Below are 17,621 nucleotides of genomic sequence, written 5' to 3'. Positions count from 1 at the left end.
CCCTTTCCCGGGGTGCAGCCGGGCCTGCCACCTCACCCTTCTGCGAGGCTGGCCCCAGACCCAGACAGCCTGGGTCGTGCAAGGGTCAGCAGGGGCTGGGGAGCCTGCGGGCAGAGACATTACCCTCCTCCTGAACCCTCAGCCCTGCACTGGCCAGCTCTGTCTAAGGACTAGGCTGTCTGGGGAAGCTTATTTCTAGGATCTAGCTCCGTCAGGGGGGGCACCAGTGGCTTTGGGGTCTAGGAAATTGGGCGGGGGTATGCTTCCTCTTTGTAAATGCCTGCTTTTTTTAGGGCCACACCTGCGGTGAATGAAAGTTCTCAGGCTAGGGGTTGAATTGGTGCTGCAGCTGCCGGCCTATACCACGGCCACAGCAGCGCAGGATCTGAGCCGCGTCTGCAACCTACACCACAGCTCAAGGCATTGCCAGATCTTTAACCCGTTGAGCAAGGCCAGGGATCAAATACACATCCTCAAGGATAGTAGTTGGGTTCATAACTACCATGGGAACTCCTGAGCTCCTGCTTTAGACAAACACTGCTGGAAACCATTCTGCTCTGGATGTATCATTTGTCTGGTCTTGAACCTAAACCACCCGCACGGGATTCCCTGGGGGCTTCTCCTCAAGTCCTTCCTTTTTCTGGAAATGGTGTGCCCCACTCCATCTTGCTCTTTCTGCCCATGGAGGCAGCTTACTCAGGGAAATGGGGGCGGAGGTGGGAGCCAGCAGTGGAGACCAGATGGAAAACCCCTAACACGGGAATTCCCTGTTATCAATTCTGAGAATCCCAAGGGGCTGTAGGTGAGAGGAAGAAGCCCTGTTGTGTCTAGAACACGGGGCTGGTTTCCAGGCTGAATCAAGTCATGGTCAGTGCAGAAGGTGGAAGGCCCAGGGCTGTCCCTCCTTGCGGGGGGTGGAGGTCCCCTGGCATCTGCCAGGGCTTCCCTGCCCGGCAGACCGTTAGTTCTGGTGTCTGGACACGTGCATGTGCATGCGTGTATGTGTGTGTGCTGGGAGGGTGGGGTAGATGGGCCTCTGCCAGGACCTCCCCCAGTTTCCCTGAGTTTCTCAGCAAGTCCCCATCGTGGATACGGAAGAGGAACCTGAGACGTGGGGGTGGAAGAAGGAACTAGAACTTCATGATGAGGTGGGGTCTGGATTTGCTGCCTCTCTCTCCCCTCCATCTAAACCATCTGATGTCCCTTTTCCTCACCCATTTCTTGCCCCTGGAATATCCAACCTCCCCTGCTCTTTTTTTTTTTTTTTCTTTTTAGGGCCGCACCTGAGGCACATGGAGGACCCCAGGTTAAGGATCCCAGTCTACGCCACAGCCACAGGGATGCCAGATCTGAGCTGCGTCTGTGACCTATGCCACAACTTGTGGTAACGCCGGACTCTTAACCCACTGAGTGAGGGCAGGGATGAAACTCAAATCCTCATGGATACCAGTTGGGTTCTTAACCCACGGAGCCACCACGGGAACTCCTTCCCTGTTTCTCTTACATACATCAGCTGTCCACAGAACCTCCCAAGGCACCTCAGCTTCTGCCTTTCCAGCCTCCTCTGGGCCACCCTAGACTGTCCTCCTTTGAACTTGATCATTTTCATGATCAGACCCACACAGTCACACATTTGGCCCGGGATTGTTTGTTTGGTTTTCCCTACCGGGTTTTACACGGTTTACAGGTAGGAACTGTTTGGGTCTAAACTTTCCTCCGCATCCCTTAATTTTGCTCCACGTGGGCGAGACTCGGGCCCGACAGCCAAGTACCTTGAAGTTAACGTCGCCTTCTGAGAATTCAATTAGGGAGAAACTCAGTTTAGGAGAGGATATGAGCCCTCTGTAGAAATTACCTAGGAGACTGTCTGTCTGTGAATGTTCCAAATCCAATTAAGGAGACCTGGGTGAAACCTCAGAGGAGCAGATAAGATTGTGATTGCATTTTAGTGAAGTAACTGCACTGTCGCCTGCCTGAGGGAAAATGCCAACACGGGGCGGGGGGGGGGGGGGGATTGTCTCCTCGCTATACAAGGGGATCCAAGGAGACCCAACTTTGGTGCTGGGTCTCCAGGCTGTGCAGGACATTTGGTGCCCTGTCCTGAAAACATCAGTGACCTGGACATAGGACGGGTGTGTCTGGAGGTGGTGAGGATGCTTCAGGCTCTCATCCAACCCTTGAGGTCCTCCAACGCCCCAGCTCTCCCACACTAGAGCCACATTCCGCGACTGCTCCCAGAAGATGTGTCCAGATGTCTCTGTCTGTAAACAAACAAGGCGGCATTTGTGGTCTGTGAGCTATTCTTCATGCATCCAGTTGGTGTTCATCTGCCCTGAGATTGGGTGTGCACATAGCTGGGAAGCAGGTGCTGGGCTGTGACAAAGCACCACAATAAAGCCACCTCACCTGGGTGACCGGCCACCTTCCCCAGCTGGCTCTGTCTTCCCCTGATGTTGTGCGCTTGCTGTTTGCATTGGGTAGAGGCAGGACCCAGGTCTTACCTGCTGCATGGTGGACTGAGTGATGGGTGCGTGCGGTGGAAGGAAAACAGTCTAGCCCAGGTGTTTTGTCTCTAAGAGGATGGAGAGATGTCCCGTGGTCCCAAGGCGTGAGGGGAGGAGAGAATGGGTGGCCTTGGCCTGAACTATTCCATGTGCCAGACCCTATCTAAGTGTGTTTGTATTCTTCATCTTGCTTATTCATTCAGGAGCCCCCGCGCTGTCTTACTGCATCCGTGTTATGGATGGGGAACGGAGATGCAGACAGGTGAAGTAAACTCTGCAGAGGTCACCTGCTTAGCAAGTGATGGAATTAAAAGCTTATCTCCTCACCACAAAGCCCTTTCTTGGAAGGGAGGGAGGAGGAATGCAAGAGGGAAGGCATGGGAGCTTCTGTGTTAGGAGAGATGGCTGGGGACAAAGACACTTCTAGAAGGCTGTGCTCCTTGCCTATGCCCAGCATTTGCCCTCAGGGGACAGACTGGGCTGTGGTCCTCTGCTAAGGATTAAATGGAAATGAGCTTTAGGGAAATTCCAGTCTTGATTCTTTGATGAGGTGGAAGCTGGCATGGTGCCCTGCCTGGGAACACCCTGACAGCATGGCCCCTACCCCCGTGTGCTTTGCAGAGCCCAGAGAAATACTTCTTTAAACACCTGCCAAGATGCCTGGCCCCAGTCACACCTACCAACACATGCTTGGGGAGTGGCACTGCTTCTCAACATCTGGACACAGATTCTTTCTGGCAAACCCTATCCAGCTTCCACCTCCCCTGATGGACCATTTCTGGCTGGTGCTCAGACATCCTAGACAGCATCCTTCCTCTCCTGCAGCTCCCGGAGCTCTGGGATGAAGGCATATGACGTCGTGTCTCCCTGAGTTTGGAGGCGTGTGTCCTCAGGTCTCTGAGCCTTCTCTCTGCTTCCTGGTGTTCCTAGGTCTCTGGTCTTTTCTCCAGGGATCACGCAGGAACAAGTGGCTGGGCAGAGGTCAACGTGAGCCCTGCCCGGCCTGGAGCCAACTTTCCACCACTTCCTGGGGAAGTGATGCTCATGATGCCTTCCGGGGAGCCACATCCCACTGCAGCTTTCCTGGGTGATGTTTTTCTTTTTAAAAATTATAGTTGACTTACAATATTCTGTCAATTTCTGTTGTCATACACACATATGCCCTCTTTTTCTTTTCTTTTCTTTCTTTTTTTTTGTCTTTCTTGGGCCACACCCTCAGCATGTGGAAATTCCCAGGCTAATGGTCAAATCGAAGCTACAGCCTACACCACAGCCACAGCAACGCTGGATCTGAGCCGCATCTGCGACCTACACCACAGCTCACAGCAATTCGGGATCTTTAACCCACTGAGCAAGGCCAGGGATGGAACCTGCATCCTCATGGACACTAGGCAGATTCTTAACCTGCTGAGCCACAACAGGAACTCCCAATCTTAGAATATGAACTGCATGTATTTATAGTACATGTAGTACTAATGCCAGCTCATGTGTTAGAAGGGCCCCTTTCTCCATTCTAACGTAATAGTTGCATTTTTTAACCCCAAACTCCCAGTCTGTCCCGCTCCCTCCCCCTCCCCTTTGGTAATCACCAGTCTGTCCTCCCTGTCGGTGAGTCTGTTTCTGTTCTACAGACAGGTTCATCTGTGCCATATTTTAGATGCCACATATAAGTGATATCATGTGGTATTTGTCTCTGCCTTTGGGTGACGTTTTTCTTTGTATCTCTCTTCCCACCAGCTTCCCGTGTGGCCCTATTCCACCCCGAAAGATATCTCTGCCCTGAAGTGCAACTTCTTTTCAGCGGGAAAGACCATGAGGCATGGGAGCAGGGACGGAACAGGAGGGGAGGGGGCCTGACTCTGCCTGCTCAGGCCCTGCAGAGCTGGTATGGTGAGGAGGCCGCATCTGGGAGCCCTGGAGCCTTGAAGTGGGGCAGGGCCCTCCCTGTGTTCTAGCTCAGCTTCCAGCAGCAGGAAACCCACAGAAAAGGGATCCGGGGAGTCTGCCTCCCACGCAGTCTATGGGTGGTGGGAAGGGAAGGGGTGGGAGCCAGCCACAGCAACAGCACAGCCCTGCCCCAGCTCTGCAGGTCCCTGGCAGGAAGAGCCAGGCCCAGGCTCCCCCATGCCCTGCTCTGCTCCCACCTCTTTGTGGTTCTTCTGCCAGAAAAAGTCTTTCCAGCTGAGAAGAAGCTGTGCTTCGGGGCAGACACTTTCTGGGAGGTAGAATGGGGTTGTGTGGGCAATTGGCAGGGAGAAAGAGAAAGGGGGAAAAAAAAAAGCCTCACCCAGGAAAGATGGAGTGGGATGTGGCTCCCAGGAGGGCCTGGTGTTCAGCACCTCGCCAGAGACAGGGAGGAAGGGCGGGGAGCTGGCCCCAGGCTGGCCACGCCTGGCCCTGGCCTCTGCCCAGCTCATTGCCCAGCAACTGGTGAGCCTGTTCCTGTTACATAATCTCTCTAACCTCATGGTTCCCATCTTTAAACCAGGAATGACAGTAATACCTACCTCCCGGATGTTAATACCTGTGAATGCATAGCAGGTGGAGGGGGACCTGCCTCAGAGTAAATGTTCCATAGACACCATCCATTCATTCATTCATTCATTCATTCATTCAATATCTACCATATCCTGGGCACTATTCTATAGGTATAGGACGTATTAGTGCACAAAACAGGCAAGATGGCTCATCCCGGGGCTTCCATTCAACCTGGGGTGGAAACTGGGGTAGGAGACAAAAAATAAACCATAAGCAGGGGAGTACCGTTGTGGCTCAGAGGATTAAGAACCCGACTACTATCCATGAGGATGCAGGTTCCATCCCTGGCCTCGCTCAGTGGGCTAAGGATCCAGCGTGGCCATGAGCTGTGGTGTAGGTCACAGACACGGCTCCAATCTGGCATTGCTGTGGCTGTGGTGTAGGACAGCATCTGCAGCTCCGATTTGACTTGACCTCTGGCCCGGGAACTTCCATATGCCACAGGAGCAGCCCTAAAAAGAAAAAAGAAAAAAGGAGGGGAAAAAAAAAAAAAAAAACCCAGGATAAATAACTCGATGTAATAGTATGTTAGAAGGTTAAAAGGCTGTGGAACAACGAGGAAGGACAGGGAATTCTGGTCGTGGCGCAGTGGAAACTAATCTGACTAGGAACCATGAGGTTTCGGGTTCGATCCCTGGCCTCGCTCAATGGGTTAAGGATCCGGTGTTGCTGTACCCTGTGGTGTAGGTCGCAGATGCCACTTGGATCTGGCATTGCTGTGGCTGTCCTGTAGGCCGGCAGCTGTATCTCCGCTTAGACCCCTAGCCTGGGAACCTCCATATGCCGCAGGTGTGGCCCTAAAAACCAAAAGCAAAAAAAAAAAAAAAAAAAAAGGAGAAGGACAGCAGAGTGAGATTGCTATCTGTTTATCCAGAATTTGGCTAATTTCACTCTTACTCATGTTCCCTTCTAAGGAAAAGGGATAAATCCCTTTTGGCCTCCGGGCTGCCCTGCCAATAGTTTCCAGCCCTGCCGGGTGTTCCATCCGACAGGAGTGACGGGCTCCAGGTTTTTGCACAAACTCACTCATTTGTTCTTTTCACTCACAGATGTTTACAGAACACTTGGTTATGGAATGTTCAGTGTGAATCAGAAGATTTTGTCCTGAAGGGCTTTGCAGGTGAGGAAAGCAGCCTATGTGAGTAATCGAGGTGAGAGAGTGGTCAGGGCAGGGTGACAGGCGCCGGCAGGGAAAGCGAGTCCACATCCACCCTGAATGTTGACCTGTGGCCTCTGTACCCAGCCCTTTGCAGGGCTGGGGGGCTGTTTCTTCTCACCTTGCCTTGGTTCTTTTCTTCTGATGAGTTGATAGACGGTCCCTAACTTGATGCTCAGGGCAGAGAAAATAGCAGCTGCTCTTTCTTAGGGGAAGAGACGATTTCTTTTTCCTTTTTCTTTTTGTCTTTTTAGGGCCGCACCCCTGGTCTATGGAATTTCCCCAACTAGGGGTCAAATTAGAGCTGCAGCTGCCGGCCTACACCACAGCCACAGCAAGAGTGGATCCTTAGCCCACTGAGCAAGGCCAGGGATGGAACCCACATCCTCATGGATACTAGTCAGGTTCTTAACCTGCTGAGCCACAACAGGAACTCCAAGAGACAATTAATCAGAACTGGGCCCACGTAAGACCCCATAGCCCCCGATGTAGAGGCAGAGGGATGCTGTGACCATCTGTCCAGCCTATGACAGGTCCCCTGCTTCCCCACCCCCACAGTGTGGCCTCTGCCGCCTTTATTCCAAGGCAGGCCTGACCCCGGGGGACAGAGGCCTGAAGAGCTGGTGGCCTGACAACTCGCTGCAGACCCCACGGGTGTGAGCAAAGGCCTGATGCCTCTGGAGCTGTGACCTCTCCCATGCAAAGGAGGAGGGACCCAGGTTTGAGGGAGGAGGTTTGGCCGCAGGGCCGGGAACCAAGGCCATGTGTGTCTGACCACAGGAGCCTGCGTTCCGCCTCAGGGTCTGGAGCTGGAACAGGCCGTTCTCCCCGTGGCCAGCACTCACATGGACGGTACCGTCTCTCCCGCGCCCGGCCCCCTCTGCTGTTGAGTCACGCTCCCCAGGGTTCACGGAGGCGCCGGTCCAAAGCCAGGCTGAGTCATTAGATGATGATTTGCGGAATTCTTATTCAGGCTGTCACCACAGCAGTGGTGGGCCCTGATCCCCGCCCCCTGCTTCCCCACGGAGCCACTCAAAACATTCTCTTGTCACTTGTCATCCCTGCTCCAGCTTGAGGGGCCCTGGCAACGAGCACAAGATGGTGTGTGGGGGTGCGTGGGGGGCATTGCTGAGCTGCCCTGCTTGTTGTCTAGATTCCGGACCTGTTGTCGGGATGGGGCCTGGCCTGTTAGCTCAGAGGAACCTCAGACCTCATTTTGTTCTGCTCCTTCATTGATGAACAAGGCGACAGACAGAGGCTCAGCACGAAGGGCTGGTTGGAAGGGCCGCTTTGGGGTCAAAATCGAAATTTCCAAGGAGCAAAACCGCACAGGCCTAGGTTTCCATGTCTGTAAGATAAGGTTGATGGTGCCCACTTTGTCAGGGGTGAGGCTTCTCGAGGTCAGAGAATGTGAAGGACAGGGAGGTGGGTACCCCCAGGCCTGCTGGGGCCACCGTGGGATCACAAATGCAGCATGTTTTGTGATATCTCTTATACACAGACTCTGAAATAGGGCACAGACGACCCTATCTATAGAACAGAAACAGACTCAACAGACATGGAGAACAGATGCGGGGTTGCTTAGGGGGTAGGGGAGGGAGTGGGATGGACGGGGAGTTTGGGGTTGTCTGATGCAAACTATTACATTTAGAACAGATAAGTAATGAAGCCCTGCTGTACAGCACAGGGAAACATATCTAGACTCTTGTGATAGAACAAGATAATATGAGAAAAAGAATGCATATATATATATATATGATTGGTTCATTTTGCTATACAGCAGAAATTGACAGAACATTGTAAATCAACTATACTTTAATTAAAAAAAATTTTTTTTAATGCAGCATGTTAGCTGGAGCCTGTGGATGCTTGTTTGGCTTCCTCTAAACCAGAAAACAGGCAGAGATCCTTGATGGGCATGCCAGCTACCCTGACCTGGGCCTCACTCACCTCCACCGGGTCCTGCTGGGCCAGATCACCTGCTGGCTCCCTCCCACCAAAGATGAGCCAAAATGCGCATCTCCGCCCAGAGGGGCCCCTCTGTCCTACAGGCAGGGGTGCCCAGGACAAGGGCTGGGACCACAGATGCCTGTGCTGGTCACCCTGCCCCTGAAATGTCCTCCAAGGCTTTCCAAAGGCCTCTCTCGAGCTACAGCAGCAATGGCCCAGTACCTGATTCCTTTCACTACATGGGCCTGGGTGTTGAATGTTCTGCATAGTCATGAATCATCTCAGCAAAGCTTCAAATTTTGCAAAAGAATTTATTAAGAAACAGAAGAAAGATATAAAGTACACAAAGGAATTTATTAAGAAACAGAAGAAAGATATAAAGTACACAAAGGAATGAGAGTTTACAACACATATTCCTGCCCTGGGGGCAACTAAGAAAAATTTGCTGACACCAGAGGTACCAAGATCCTGATTCCGTTTTTCAACCCCATTTCTCTTGGCTCTTCATCCAACCAGTTCAAACCTCCTCCGAAGACAAGTCAGATTGCCTTTCCAAACCTCCTCAAACCTACTTCCTAAATGCCTCTTTACATACGGGCTCTTCTCTGCCTCATCCAAACGACGCCTTATTGAGGCTTCAGGTGAGGTCAGCCTGACCCTGCGGCCCCTTCTCCAATCACTCTGTGGTCCCTAGACTTATTTTTGCTCCCGTCCTGATCCATTTAATGATACAGCATTGATGAAGCAGTTGGGTAGGCAAGTTCTGCTACCTTGGGTCAAGTTACCTATTTTTCTAAGCCTGCATCTGAACTTGATCTTCCTCCCTCCGGGAATATTTTCTGGTACTCTCTGGGAGCTCCCTGCCCCAGCTAATCCAAGACGGCTTTCTCCCCCAAACAGAATTCTGCACCCCCATCCAATCTCCCACTTAACTTATGGTATACCTCTTCTTCTCAGCTGACCTGTGGTGAGATGGCCAAATACCTTGCTCATGACACTCACTTATTCAGTCCTGCCCAGCTCAGGTCACTAATGTCACCAACTTCCTCGGAAGGCTTCTGACTTCCCTCTTGGATGTCTGCCCTTTGGAATAAGATCTCTATAGATTCGTCATACGATAGGGCTTTGCAGATGCAGTAATAATAAGACTACAGTTGGAGTTATTCCCTCTCCAATTATATTTTCTCTGAATTACCAAAAGATGGGGCCACTCTTGTCATCTTGAACTCCTAAATGTCTACAGTTATCCAGCCTTCCTGAGCACAGCTTGATTCTCAGCTGGCTTTTAGGAGTTGCACTGAGTCTTAGCAAGTTGGTCATTGGTCCCTTCTGCTCCTACATGGTCACTGCCGTGTCTTAGCAAATGGCTTCTCCAAATAACCTCTGGAAAGCAGAAGAGAACCGTCTCCTCCAAAGGAGAAGCAGGTAATGACCACCCAGAGGTTCTCGAAATTTCCCCTCCCAATACGTGCAGAGAACATCCCTGTTTAAGTTACCCTGATGGAAGAGTACGACGTTAGCGTAAGTTGGTTAAACTTTTTTCCTAACCAAGACCTCAGATTTGAGCTTTAGGATGCACATAAAGAGAGCTTTATGCCTCTCACCCAGTCCTCACAACAACCCTGAGCTGGGCATGGTGGCTCTTATTATCCCTATTTTACTGATGTAGTAACTGAGGCTCAGAGAGGTTAGGAAGCTGGACCCAGATCACACAGCTATTTAGTTGGAAGAGCTAACATGCAAACCAGGTCTCCGATGCTTCATTCACTTGCCTTTTTTAGGTACAAAGACTACGAACGAGGTGCTCTGCTCCCTTTCTCTCTATCCAAACAGTACTCTCCTTTCACATATAGACACACACCTTGGAAAGTCCCAAACAGGAAAAGGAATGATCAATCAAGTTAATTGTCATAGTCCAAAGTGGGATGGGGGGTAGAGGGGTGTTGTCTCTTTCACGATGTTTCTGATTTCTTAACATGTGTAACTGAACTAAGCACTCTTTCCCCCCATGCTGAGTGGTGCTCCCTGCGGGACTCATCAAGGGTCCCAAGTCACAGTTAAGGTGCTGGAGATTTTACCTCCAAATTACGCTCAAGGCTACACGTCCCATCCGGTTCACATTTTGCCAGTATTCTGTGCCTCCCCCCCCCCACTCCTTCAAGAGGAAAATCCAGAATTTCCAATGCCCCACTTCCCAGAATTCTTAAGACACCCTGGAAAGCCCCATGCCTCCTTCATCTTGAGGGTATCTGTAGGGCCCTCTTCTTGCATGCAAGCGGATATTTCCCTTCCAAAGTTTTCTCTTCCTGCTCGGCTTCCAAGAAGAGCCACTTGGCTGGAGCCACTCCACCACCCAAGCCCTCGGCACATGGCTCCTGTGCAGCTCCACAAAACTGCTGTTCCAGCCCGAAGGTATTTATCCTGTAGAGGCCAGGACCCCCTCCACACACAAAAGCAGTTTCATCTCTTAGCGACTCGGAGCTGAGCCACCCTCCTGGAGGCTTACAGTAGGCTGTGTCCACAGTGCCCCCTACTGGAGATTTCCCACAAGCCAAGGTTTTGGACAACCTGGTTGGTCCCTTCTGTTTTCTAGCTATCATTTCATTCCACAGGCGTTTACTGAGCACCTACTGGGAGCTATCACTGTGTTGACCGGGCAGAGAGAATGACGAAGACGACGGACACAGCCCCCACTCATGCAACTCATACCAGCTGGTTCCGTAGACCCACCGCTTGGTTTGCGCTTGGTCTGAATTTGCTGGTGAACTCAAGACCTTCCCCTCCCTCTGGACACAATGACCTGAGGGGATGCCTGACCTCTGTAAACCTTCCCAGGGCAGACAGGCCCTGCGATCTGTTGGGACTCTCCTCTTGAATCCTGCCCCCACCCCCACCAGTACAGACTCATTGATTCTGACGCATTCATCTGCAAATTCAGTAGTTATTCTTGAGTATCAGTTATAGAGGTGTATTTTTCTGCAGTAAATATGCAAGCATATGTGTTATTTAATGGACAATGATAACTGAAGTAGAAATGTGCATACATGAATAACAGCATGAAATTAACGCAAAACACAACCCAATCTCCCCAACCCCTATTTACACATTTTGAACCTATTTCCACTCCGTCACTATTCAGACATATTTTTGCCTTGTTGTCATCACTATGTGATCATAATTCCAAATTCTCTCTCTTTTTGGGCTTATGATTGCATTGCTGTAACATCATAGTCTTCTAAAGAGCTCTCGTCGTTGTCATACACGAAGCCTCACGGTCCTGCTAGACCACAAGCTACTTGGCTTTCTCTCCCGCAGCTGAGTTGTTTCCTGTCAATGACTCTAACATATAGGCCGGCCACAAATACCTATGTGCAAATACTTTTTTTTTTCTTTTGTTTTCCCAGAATATATTCCCCAAAGGGAAATAACTGTCTTTTATAATCTTTTTTTTTTTTTTGACTCTTGTCAAGTACTGCCAAACGGTTCTCCAGGAAGCACTGTTTTATGGTACCAAGACTCTCTTTCCCCACAACATCATCTTAAAAATGTAATTTTGACAAATGCAAGTGGTTGATTTTATTTTTTCATTGTACGTGTCCTGGCCTGTGGGCAGTCCGGATACACAACTTACTTGGTCCTTTAACCCAGCAGCATATACTGGAGACCCGGTCTCAGATCAATGCTACGTAGTTTCCTCACCTTATTGATTTTCCTTGATTCTTCCTTATTCTTTGCTGGGCATACATTTCACATTTTTACAGAACTGATTTTGTCCCCTCAACACTGATGATTTTTCCCTATCACATTAAATAATCAATGACCTCCCTGGAAAAGAATATTCTTTTCCCTGCACCTAATACCCTACCCTTTCCATCTGGACTCGTCCTAAATCTCTCTGGTTCCCATGAACACTAACCATGATCCTTACGTTAAGATGCTCATTTGATCATCTCTCAACCACCCCTGGCTAACCATATTTCCCGCAGTTCCACCGCTGCCACGGCCCGTGCAAAAGGCCAGTAGTCACGGCTCAGTTCCATCTGGATCCCTGCCGGAAATTTTCACACCTCTGCCCATCCCGGCCCCACGAGCAACTTCTCAGGTCTTCCAACAGGTTTGGCCCTGGAGTCCCACACCTGGCCTCTAGGCTTAGGTATCTTCCCCACCCATAAAGGCAACACGAACAAATGCCTTCACCCCTTAGTTCAGCCAAAGTTTCTCAAAAGGAATTGTGCCGGAAAACTAAGGGGGAACTAAAAACAAACTCCAAGAGGTATAAAGACAGCAAAACAGAAGAGAGTTTGCATGCTACATAAGTCTGGCCTCAGGGTTGGCTTGGAAATGAGAGGTGGGGGGAAGTCGGGGGACGGGTAAGACCCAGGGTCTCCCCTTCTCTCACACTCAGAAACCTGTGTTTCAGATTCCAGCCCTGCTGGGTTCCGTTTTCTAGTAGCTCATTCTCTTCATGGACTTTGAGGTAAACACCCCTTGGCTTCAGTGGTGCCTGAACTTGGTCCCCCAAGAAGCCCACCCCGTCCTGCCCCCTGCCCAGGGCTGGTGGAAGACACCATTTATTGTTTCAAAATCCCAGGCCTCTTCGGACCACCCCGTTCCAGGCTGAGGGGAACAGGTTCTCAGCTCTCTTCCAGAAAGCACAGACCAGACATACCCTGAGCCCTTCTCGGCTCAAAGGCTGCTTCTACCCACCTCCCCAAGACTGTCCTGGGCTACCCCGCCAGGAATGGTTTTGAAGAACACAAATCAGGACTAGCTTACACATCTTGGAGATCTAGACTCTACAGCAGCGGCAGTCAGCCCCCCGAAGCAAGGGGCATTAACGCCCGGCACCCCCCCAACCCCTCCCCCCTCCTTAGGAGGGTTCTGTGGTCACGCCACCCCCCTGGGTCCCCATCCCTGCGCGCCCATGCCCCAAGAGGGGTTTGGCACTTCATAGTGAAAAGTTGCCAGCGCTTGCCCTCTGGGAAAATGCCCTCGGCCCCCACACCCCAGAGGCAGCCCTGCCTCCCTCCTCCCACCCCTGTCCCGCCCCAGGCCGGCCCCAGTCCCAGCCCTTTAACTGTCAGGAGGGCGGACCCGAAAGACATGGATGGTCCCATTGCTGAGAGACACAACCAGGTACCTGCCGTCCACCATGGTGGTCACCCGAGGCTTTTCCAGACCGTGATAGGCCGTCAGGAAGTCACCGAGCAGTGACCCCTTGGGATCGAGGATCACGACCTTGTTGACCTCGCGAAGGGTCAGAAAGATGTAGCCCTTCTTATCCACAGACACGGAGCCCGGCTGGCAGCCGTGCAGCCCCGGCCCCCGGTACTCCCCAATCACCTGGCCCAGCCCGTCACAGACCACCAAGCTATTCTGCTGCCAATCTGACCCCACGAAATTGCCCTGGGGGCTGGTGCTCAGGAAGACCAGCGCCCGCAGGCCGCGGCTGGCCTTGCCCCCAGGGATGAAGCGGGTGGCCAGGCTGCCTTCCATGTTGTACACCTCCACGTGGCCTGACACGCTGACGGCCACCCGGTCCCCGCTTGGCATGGCCGCCACGGCGTGGCTGGCCTGGGAGAGGCTCAGCGCCCGGCGCCACTGCACCTCCCCCTCGGGGCTGATAAGATAGAGCCGAGCGCCCGCCGAGAAGGCCACGGCGCCCTGCAGGGCGGCCACGCTGCACGGGGAACAGCCCTCGGGCACAGGCACCGAACCCTTGTAGTCGCCGTTCAGGGAGAAGCGCTTCAGGGCCCTGTTCTGCTCATCCGCCACCAGGATCTCCCGGGAGCCAAAGGGACAGAGCCCAGTGATCCGGGGAGCCCGCTTATCTCCCGGCATCCGCGTGGGGAAGCTGCTGAAAAAGATGGGCCTGGGGAGGAGGCCAGAGCCCTCCAGGTTTGGCCCTGGTGCTGGGCTGGGCTCCCGGGAAACTGACTTGAGCCCACCTTTGAATTTCCTCTTCTTGTTGGATCTGCCGCCCTTTGGGGTCTGAGCGCCTCTGTCTTCCTGGGGTGTCTGGGCTCTGCTCTCTTTCGGGGTCTGGGCCCCATCTTCTCGGGGAGTCTCGGTTCTCTCCACCTTTGGAGTCTGGAACCCATCTTCTTGGGGCGTCTGCGCTCTGTCCTGCTTTGGGGTCTCGGCTCCATCCCTGCCCTTGGGCTGGGTCTCATCACCTCCCTGGCTTCCGGCTCCATCTTTCCCACTGTCCTTCTGGGGCTGCTGCTCCTCAAAGGAGAGCCTCAGCAGGTGGCAGTTCTTGTCCAGGAGCCCGGGATGGAGCTCCAGCTGGGGCAGCAGGCAGGGGGCTGGCCCAGGCGTCCAGGGACAATCCTGCAGCTGCCGGAGCCTCTGGGCAATCGCCCCCTCCAGCGAGAGTATCTCGGCCTCTCGACCTAGGCTGAGCACCCTACGGGCAAAGGCGACCGCCTCCCTGGCCACCTGCTCCCGGCCCTCCAGCTGCCCCAGCCTCTCCCGAGCAGCCTCCTCAGCAGCCTCCACGTGGCCCCGTAGCTGCCCCAGCACCTCCTGCTTCTGGGCCAGGAGGGCCCGGAGGACCCTCTCGGCCGCCTCCTCCACCTGCATCCCTACCCTGGTGGCCTGTTCCCGTAGCCGGGCCAAAGCTTCTTTTTCGGCCATCCGTGTGGCCTCCAGCTCAGCCAGGTTGTTGTCCACACCGGCCAGCAGCTCCTCGAGGCCTGGCTTCCGGGCACGTACCGCCTCGGCCAGGGGCAAGCAGGGGTGGTCCAGGTGGGGGTCCAGGCGGCACTCACGGCATAGCAGCTGGGAGCAGGGCTGGCACAGGAAGCGCAGGGCCTCCCCCGGGTGCTGGGGACACTGGGCCGCCTGGCGCTCCCGGGCCTCCTCGTCGTACCACCCTGCCCTGTAGCCCACCAGGTCCACCACTCGGTGGCTGTGGGTCTGCCGGGTGCAGCGGTGCCCGTCGGCACAGGCCTGGCACAAGTCGTCGGCGCAGTCCAGGCACCGGGCTGTGGCCGGTCCCCCAGTGCTGGCGCCTCCCATCAGGGGGCACAGTGCGCAGGCGGGCTTCCCTGCACGCAGGTCTCCACCAGCCCGGGCCTTCACCAAATCCAGGAGCCCGTTGACAAAGAAGTTGGTCTTGAAGGCAGCCACGCCCGCGGGAGGCACGGGTACGGACTCGCGGCACTCGGGGCATCGGAGGTGGCCGCCCTTGGCCAGCTGGGCCAGGCAATCCTGGCAGTAGGTGTGCAGACAGGGCAACGTTTTGGGCACCCGTAGCTGCTCCAGGCAGATTTTACAGGCCAGGAAGTCGCTGCTCAGGGCCTCCAGCAGGGAGGGTGAGGAGCCCTGGGAAACCATCCTGCAAGCGAGGGGTCAGGTCAGAGGGTGGAGGTCGCCTCCACGGGGCCTCCCGCCTGCCGTCCCGCCTCTCCTCCATCCTCAAGCCCTGCCAGGTCTGGGGAGGCCTCACCTGAATGGCTGGGGATTTTCTTCTGGTCTCCTGAGCTAAAGAGACGCCTCCCTCCTTCCCGCAGACATTCAGCAAATGTGAAAAAGGAAAGGCCGCTGCGGTGTGTCAGGCCCTGCGAGATAGGACAAGACCAAGAAGCAGGGACTTAGGGAGCTGATGGTGAAATGATCAGGGCTCCCGTGGACAGGCTTTGTGTCGTGTGGGGTGTGAGCCCCGGGTGAATAGTTCCTAGTGCTCCTGCAGGGGGTGGGACGCTGGGTGGGGCGGCGGGCAGAGAAGACACAGCCCGAGGGTCCAGGTGGGCAGGGTCACCTTGACTCCTGGCAGATGGGGCACTCCAAAGGGCTCCGATGCCCACAACCCCATACACCTGCCTCCTGGAGCCTGGTAGCAGCATCGAGGGGAGTGGGGACCCCTCTTTCTGCCCTGACCATCCAGAAAAGGATTCTGGAGCAGGCAGAGCGACGCCTGAAGGGAAGAGGCATCCTTCCAGCTCCTCAAACTCTAGACGTCACCATAACCTCTGCCCCATCTCCTCGAGCCCATTTCTTTCAGCCTTTCCTGCTGCAAGAGGCCTCCTGCTTTCCTAGAAGCTTCTGGAGGGTCAGAGTCACCGAGTCACGTGAGGTTCGTCTGTGAAAGCCCCCAGCTCCGCGCACAGTGGCTGTGAAATACTCGATAAGGACCCTTGGGGGATTCCCCCGAACTTCCAGAGAGCAAGGGCCGAGAGGAAGCTCAGAGAGTGGGAGGGCGCCGTCCCGGGGAGGCCCGGAGCGGGGGAAGGCGGGGGTGCTCCAGCCCGCCTCTCCTCTCCTCCCGCCTTCTGGGTCCCTCTCCCGCCGCCCTTCCTCTCCCGCCCGCGCTCTCCCTTCCCCCCACTGCCTCCAGTTCAGCGGACCCTTCAGCCGCCCCCCGAGCGCCCTCCTTACCCAGCCTGAGCTGACCCTGGGCTCCAGGACCCGGACTGGGGGTCCCGAGGTCCGACGCTGCGGTGGCTGGGCTCCTGCAAGAGAAACAAAACTGAAACTAATTGTACTTCTGCAACTTCCGTCCCAGGCCCGGGACACCGACCAGCAGCGCCGCAGGCCCCGCCTTCTTCCCTACCCCGGCCGGGACCTCTTCCTCGGGGCCTCCACCCACTGCAGGGCACAGCCCCCGCCCGCCGGCTCCTCCGCCGAGCCTCCAGGTCCAGGTCCGCTCTTTGCGGCTGGAGTTGCCGAGGTCGGCCTGTCAGTGGAGCCTCAGGATTTGCTCAGCCTGCAAAGTGTGTTTGTTGAAGTGTGTTTGTCGCCAGTGCAGGGGAGTTGCCTGACGATGCGTCCTCTGAGGGAAGAGATTAGAGATCACGGGTGATTCAGAGACCGAGGGTAACCAGAGCCCCGTCGTCAGGCCAGGTTCCAGGGCGGCAGCATATCTGCACATCCAGTCCTGGGTGAGGCCCTTGATACCATAAATCTTTGCGGAGATAGGCAAGGGGCTGTGGGAACCAGATAAGGGGGCAGCAAAGGCTTCCTGGAGGGAGGGTGAGTCAGAAAAGTATAGACGGGTCAGGGATCCCTGGAGAAAAACGCAGGGAAGGGCATTCCAGGAATCGGGAACAGCAAGTCGGTGAGCTCAGAGGAATGAAATTCCCTGACTCTGCTGGGGGCTCCAAGTAATTCAGAATGGTTTGTGGCAAGGGGACATGTGAGTGGTAGCAGATGAGGTTACAGGGGGAGGCAGCGGCCAGATCATAGAGAGGGCCTTTTTCTTTTTCTTTCTCCTTTCTTTTTAGAGCCACACCTACTTCATATGGAAATTTCTAGGCTAGGGGTCAAATAGGAGTTGCAGCTGCCGGCCACAGCCACAGCAACTCAGGATCCAAGGCATGTCTGCACCCTACCCATAGCTCGTGACAACGATGGATACTTATCCCACCGATCGAGGCCAGGGATCGAACCCACATCCTCAAGGAGGCTAGTCAGGTTCGTTACCGCGGAGCTACAATGGAAACAGCAGGCCTTATGTTCTACATGAAGGA

At 54.3% G+C, this 17,621-nt stretch overlaps 1 protein-coding gene across 3 annotated transcripts; it reads right to left on the bottom strand.

Moving 5' to 3' along the window:
* Positions 1–8,439: 8,439 nt before the first annotated feature.
* TRIM56 (tripartite motif containing 56) lies at positions 8,440–16,876 on the bottom strand. Of its 3 annotated transcripts, XM_021086255.2 has the most exons (4): positions 16,706–16,876; positions 16,531–16,604; positions 15,602–15,713; positions 8,440–15,490 (listed from the first exon to the last, which is right to left on the bottom strand). In XM_021086255.2, exon 4 carries the CDS (start codon positions 15,487–15,489, stop codon positions 13,222–13,224), a length of 2,268 nt encoding a protein of 755 aa, XP_020941914.1. In that variant the 5' UTR covers position 15,490; positions 15,602–15,713; positions 16,531–16,604; positions 16,706–16,876; the 3' UTR covers positions 8,440–13,221. The 3 variants fall into 3 exon arrangements, with proteins under 3 accessions (XP_020941914.1, XP_084872132.1, XP_020941915.1); XM_085016006.1 differs by lacking the exon at positions 15,602–15,713; XM_021086256.2 differs by lacking the exons at positions 15,602–15,713; positions 16,706–16,876 and having other exon boundaries at positions 16,531–16,629.
* Between the last annotated feature and the right edge of the window lie 745 nt (positions 16,877–17,621).

Source organism: Sus scrofa, chromosome 3, assembly GCF_054392235.1.
Source record: "Sus scrofa isolate SSC_HxYL_T2T_F1_AM1 chromosome 3, Sscrofa_HxYL_maternal_Yorkshire_Landrace_v2.0, whole genome shotgun sequence".
NCBI classification, from domain to species: Eukaryota; Metazoa; Chordata; class Mammalia; order Artiodactyla; family Suidae; genus Sus; species Sus scrofa.
This window is presented reverse-complemented; position numbering and strand designations above follow the sequence as displayed.